Source organism: Peromyscus eremicus, chromosome 17, assembly GCF_949786415.1.
Source record: "Peromyscus eremicus chromosome 17, PerEre_H2_v1, whole genome shotgun sequence".
NCBI lineage: Eukaryota > Metazoa > Chordata > Mammalia > Rodentia > Cricetidae > Peromyscus > Peromyscus eremicus.
Genome location: NC_081433.1, coordinates 14,570,154 through 14,576,363, shown reverse-complemented (window position 1 = coordinate 14,576,363; position 6,210 = coordinate 14,570,154). Strand labels below are relative to the sequence as shown.

Here is a 6,210-nt window from a genome sequence, read left to right as displayed (position 1 = left end):
CTCCGCTCCTCTCTCGGATTTTTGTTTCAGACCAATTTTTTTTTACAACATTGTATTTATTTCATGAGTGTTTGTGTGGGTGGGGCACATGCAAGGAAGTGCTCCCTTGTAGGAGACAGAGGACACCTGATGAGATCTGGTCCTCTCCTTCCATCTTGTGGATTTGAGGATCAAACTCAGGTTATGAGGCTTGGCAGCAGGCACCTTTACCGGCTGAGCCACCCCTCACCCCCTTTTTATAAAAATGTGCATTAGTCTAGATTAATGGAGGTAATGTGGAAAAAAAGCATAAACCCAAGCAGACTGTCATTTAATAAGGACAATGAAGGACATCGGTCCCTCCTAGAGACTGGAGACTACACATAGTGCAAAGGGGTTTGGGCGTTGTATAGGGCTGAAAAGGGGAACTCGGGGGATGGAAGAGTCCATCTGCCGGACAGTTCCCCAGCTGTCTCAAAGTGATAGATACCAAATGAGGTTGGCATGCAGATCTTATCGGAGGCTTCCTCCATCCTGAGAGTCACAGGTGTTATCAGTCAAGTCAACTTTCTTGCCTGGAATTTCTCGGCCCACCTGAGGCTTTTAGGTCCTTTACCTTCAATGTGAATGGATGTTTTGCCTACGTGTAGGTCTGTGCACAGATCCATGCCTGTTGCCCAGGCAGAGCAAAAGGCTTTAATTATTATTCTGTCCAATGTAAATTTTTCTTTCTCTTTCTCTTTCTCCTTTTTTTTTTTGTTTGTTCTTCAAACCAGGCATAGTAGTACACACCTGTAATACTAACACTTGGGGAACAGGGGCAAGAGGAGTGTTCCAGGTTAGCCTGGGCTACATAGTGAGACCCTAAAAACAAACAACAAAATGCCACACGTGATAAAGGAAGAAAGGATGGAAAAAAGGAAGGAAGGAAGAGAGGGAGGGAGGGAGGAAGGGGAAGGAGAGAAGCAGAAAGGAAAAGGAGGAGAAATATGGTTTGTTTTGTTTCTACTTAAGTATTTGGAGCTAGAAAGATGGCTCAGTGGTTAAGAGCACTGGCTGCTCTTCCGAAGAATCCAAGCTCAACTCCCAGTACCCACATGGCAGCTCACAACTATGTGTAACCCCATTTCTAGGGGGATTCAAAGCCTTCTTCTGGCCTTTGGGGACACCAAATATACATTTGATGCAACAGATATACATGCAGGTAAAGTACCTACACAAAGCTGGGCATGGTGGCGCACACCTTTAATCCCAGCACTGGGAGGCAGCGGATCTCTGTGAGTTCAAGGCCAGCCTGGTACAGAGAAAGTTCCAGAATAGGCTCCAAAGCTACATAGAGAACCCTGTCTCAAAAAACAAAACAAAACAAAAAAACCCAAGGGGGCTAGAGAGACAGCCCAGGGGTTAAGAACATGTATTGCTCTATAAGAGGACTTGAGTTCGATTTCCAGCACCCACATCAGGCAGCTTACAACTGCTTATAACTCCAGCTCCAGGGTATGGCCCTAACCTCAGGTACATGCACATGTACAGATATATACACATAAATAAATAATAATGAAAATATTAAAAAAAACCAAAAACAAACAACCAAAGTACCCATACAAATAAAATGTATTTTTTAAAAGGAATCTTTACCAAACAGCGTTTTCTTCCCCTGCATTTTCTTCTGTTTTGTAGTTTTCTTTTTTATATTAGGTGTATGTTTCATCTTGAGGTTGTTGGGCTTTGTTTTGTATAAAGTTGAGGGAAAGATCAACGGTAGCATTTTTCATGTGGAAATTCAGTTACCATGACTGTTTGTTGAACAGTTGTTTTTGTAAACTGTTGTTTCTGAAATCTGTTGCTTTCCATTGTTTGTCTTTATGTCACATTGTCTTGATGATCATGGTTTTTTAACTCTTAAAAACAGATACTATTCGTGTTCCAACTTGGTACTATTTCACAGTTATCTTGCTTACTCTAGATCCTTTATATTTCTTATTAATCTTTACAGGGTCTCCTGATCCAGGAGCATATTCTAGCGGTTTATTTAGTTTCTGTAATTTCTCTCTGCTATACTCTTTTCTTTCTTTCTTTCTTTCTTTCTTTCTTTCTTTCTTTCTTTCTTTCTTTCTTTTTTTTGGTTTTCCGAGACAGGGTTTCTCTGTGTAGCTTTGCGCCTTTCCTGGAACTCACTTAGTAGCCCAGGCTGGCCTCGAACTCACAGAGATCCGCCTGGCTCTGCCTCCCGAGTGCTGGGATTAAAGGCGTGCGCCACCACCGCCCGGCCTCTCTACTATACTCTTACACTGAATGTTTTCTCCAGAGCCTCCTGCTTTCTGAATTCAGTGAGATTTCGCTCATTACCAACCTTGCCAGGTCTCTGTTGTGTTATCTCTGCGGTTCACAATCTCTCTCTTTAGCCTTTCTTTCCCAAACTGTCCCTAGGACTGACCCACCCTGTTCTCCCACAAGCACATAACTTGTTTCATGTACCCACAGGAGAAGCTGATCAACAACAATCATAGTCTACAGTTTATAGTCAGCTGTGTTGATAATGATCTGTTTTGAAAGACGTCTTCTTTGACCTTTTAGAAAAGGATCGTTCTTACCTCCCAGCATTGTGGAGTGGTTGTGTGTGTGTTTAAAAATAAGCTGTGCTTTGTGTAGGGTTGAGACCTTCCAGGCTTTCCCCCATCCACTTGGGCATGTCCAAAAGAGAGTAAGGAGGGGTATGTGAGAGAGTTTGGAGGGAGGAAAGGGAAGGGAGAATGATGTGATTTTGTTAACAATCTCAAAAAAGAAGCTGTTCTTGCTAGGCGGTGGTGGTGCTCACCTTTAATCCCAGCACTCTGGAGGCAGAGGCAGAGGCAGGCCGATGTCTGCGAGTTGGAGGCCAGCCTGGTCTACAGGGTGAGATCCAGGACAGGCACCAAAACAACAGAGAGAAACCTGTCTTGAAAAACAAAAAAACAAACAAACAAACAAAACAACAAAACAAAACAAAACAAACCTGTTCTTGGAGTGGAGTGGGTACATCTGGAAATTAGGGAGAAATTGTCACGTTGAAAAATATAGTAATCTCAAAGGTTTTCTTACTGTCTCAGTATATTGAAATCCCCATGGTTTATCTTTTTTGTTTTGTTTTGTTTTTGTTTTTCAAGACAGGAGTTTTGGTGCCTATCCTGAATCTCGCTCTGTAGACCAGGCTGGCCTTGAACTCACAGAGATCTGCCTGGCTCTGCCTCCCATGTGCTGGGATTAAAGGCGTGCGTAAGCACCACCGGACTTGGTTTATCTTCTGTTCTGAGTTTGTTTAACTACAGACACTTAAAGCAAGCAAACAAACAAACAAACAAACCAGGGCAGGGAGCAGACCTCCCTGAGCTGGTGTCTCTGCTGCTTCGCCCCGGCCCACTCACAGAAGCCGCACAACCTTGTCCAGCATGGAGAAACACCTGTTCAGCCTGAAGTTCGCGGCCAAAGAACTGAACAGGAGTGCCAGAAAATGCGACAAGGAGGAAAAGGCCGAAAAGGCCAAAATTAAAAAGGCCATTCAGAAGGGCAACATGGAAGTTGCGAGGATACACGCTGAAAACGCCATCCGCCAGAAGAACCAAGCGGTCAATTTCTTGAGAATGAGCGCGCGGGTGGATGCGGTGGCTGCCCGAGTCCAGACCGCGGTGACCATGGGCAAAGTGACCAAGTCCATGGCCGGTGTGGTTAAGTCCACGGATGCGACGTTGAAGACCATGGATCTGGAGAAGATCTCTGCTTTGATGGACAAATTCGAGCACCAGTTTGAGACCCTGGACGTCCAGACGCAGCAAATGGAAGACACAATGAGCAGTACGACGACGCTGAGCACTCCCCAGAACCAGGTGGATATGCTGCTCCAGGAAATGGCAGATGAGGCGGGCCTCGACCTGGGCATGCAGCTGCCGCAGGGCCAGACCGGTTCCGTGGGAAGGAGCGTGGCTTCGGGTGAGCAGGATGAACTGTCCCAGAGACTGGCCCGCCTTCGGGATCAAGTCTGACTGCACAAGCTGTCCGAGGTTTACTTTTGACGCGCTCTCTGTGTTTTAGAATTGTGCCAGAATACCGATCACTCTTCTTTCTAAAAACCTTTGGGTTTACAGCTCTCTCCAGATAGGATAAGGAATTCCAGTTTTCCTCCACCTTTAACTGGATTTTAAAGTTCTTTATAGCTTATGATGATGTGTATTTTTTTATAGCTGCCTTTTAACGGAACCAGTTAATTTGCTGTACATGAATATAGAAAAATCGGCCGAACTCTAGTTCTCATGTAATCCGTTTTCACTTAGAATCATCAGATTGAAGTTTATTTTTAGTGTAGTTGATGATACATAGACTGACAAGTGGTACAAAAAAATTATTAAATGAGGAGGAATGGGTACTTTATTTGCAAATTTGTAAACACTTTGTTCAACTTATTCGGTGGGAAATACTTTTTCTGTATATCATTTGGTTTTCTTTGCTTTTGCTATCAAAGAAAGACTACAATTGACTATTAATTTATACTAAAGTTACCATAGAAGATTTTTGAAAATACTCGTTTTCCATTCTGTTAGTTCATATAATAATGGAGTTTGTGTAACTGGGAAAAAATACCACATAATTTATTATCAGGAAAAATTAAATTTGTTTATTTATACTCTAATTTACCAAGAATTCTTAAGGCTTAACATTTGATAATTTCTAGTTGTTTGCTAATGAAAGTCAATCTTTATTGACTTCTGATCAAGATAATGTTCATCAACATGGCAGTCCTATTACATGCCTAACATTGCCAAAGAACTGCTGGTTGGGTCCAGGTAAATCCTGGAACTATGTCACTATAGGTTTTGTTTTTATTTAATAACCAAAAATATAAATAAAATTAGATCAGCCTTCTTTTTAAGTTCTAATTATTTGTATGTATTATTTTGTGTTAAAGCAACAACTCTTTTAAAACCTCAAGAAGCCTAAGTTAATGCTGTAGATCCGCAAAGCTGACCATGGCTGAGAGCTAGCTGGGGAGACCCTCTGGCCTGGAAAGACAGCATTCTCTCTTGCTTAAATAAAACAAGGCCTCCAACATGGTGTCAGTTGTCCTAAGGTCTGGAGGAGCTGTTACAAGGTTGGGAAGGGATGGCTATTTAGTCAGCTAAAGACAGCCTAAGATAAACTGTAGCTGGGCCCTGGACCTGCAACATTCCAGCCTTTCCACCATCAGTGAAGTTCTAACCAATCAGCCTTGCAAAAAGTTCCAGTTTGAAGATGTGGCTTCTTTCTGGGAATATATTTCACATGTCATCTTCTTCAGGGCTGGGATTGCAGATGTGGACCACCACTGCCGGACTGTCTGGGTTTTATATAGATGACGTTTAAATGATGGGAGTTGAAAGGTTATAGTAGCACATGTAAATACACAAACATAGAAAGACTGTCCAAAAGCATTAGTTTATCTCACAGGAGAATTACATACTGCTTCGGAGGAACAGTCATAGCCCGCCCTCTTTTTTTTTTTTCCTTTTGTCTCCTATTCTTAAGTTCACAAATGCATGGGAAGGGCTGGGTATACACTTGCAGTCTTAGCACTCAGGAGGCCAAGGAAGATTGCAAGTTCTAGGTCAGCCTGTGTGGTACATTGCAAGCGTTTCAATAAAATAGTAACAGCACAAAGGTAGATCTCAATTTAAGATTTTGAGCCGGGTGGTGGTGGCACATGCCTTTAATCCTAGCCCTCGGTAGGCAGAGGCAGGCAGATTTCTGTGAGTTCGAGGCCAGCCTGGTATACAGAGCAAGTTCCAGGATAGGTTCCAAAAGGTACACAGACAAACCCTGTCTCAAAATAAACAAACAAACAAACAAACAAACAAATAAATAAATAAATAAAATTTAAAAAATGCAAGCTGTGCAAGCATGGACACCTAACATGTGAGCTCATCTCGCTTGCGAATTGTAATCACAACCCACTTCAGTTAGGCAGCTCAAAAGAGCCTTTGTGACTAGGTACTCCTCAGGGAAGTTGCGAGCTCCCCTCGGTGAGCGCACCAGCAGCCATCTGCTGTCCTTTGCCTTGCTCGGGGCTGTGTCTGCAGACTTGTCCTGACTTGTCAACCCGCGTCCTGCTACATCCCGAGGCTTCAGCGAGCCCGCCCCGCCCTCGTCGCCGGTCCAGCTGGAACTGAGCATCTTATTTGATTTTTTGAAACCTCACGCCAGCCTGCCAACGCTACAGACTCC

The 6,210-nt window shown here is 43.4% G+C and overlaps 1 protein-coding gene across 1 annotated transcript; it reads left to right on the top strand.

Moving 5' to 3' along the window:
* Window positions 1–3,377: 3,377 nt before the first annotated feature.
* LOC131894649 (charged multivesicular body protein 1b-like) lies at window positions 3,378–3,998 on the top strand. The gene has a single exon (XM_059244958.1). The coding sequence runs from the start codon at window positions 3,408–3,410 to the stop codon at window positions 3,996–3,998; it is 591 nt and encodes a 196-aa protein (XP_059100941.1). The 5' UTR covers window positions 3,378–3,407.
* The last annotated feature ends 2,212 nt before the right edge of the window (window positions 3,999–6,210 follow it).

Bases quoted from the DNA above. Each gene is read 5' to 3' on its own strand.
- LOC131894649 (XM_059244958.1), top strand. From the start codon at position 3,408: ATGGAGAAACACCTGTTCAGCCTGAAGTTCGCGGCCAAAGAACTGAAC.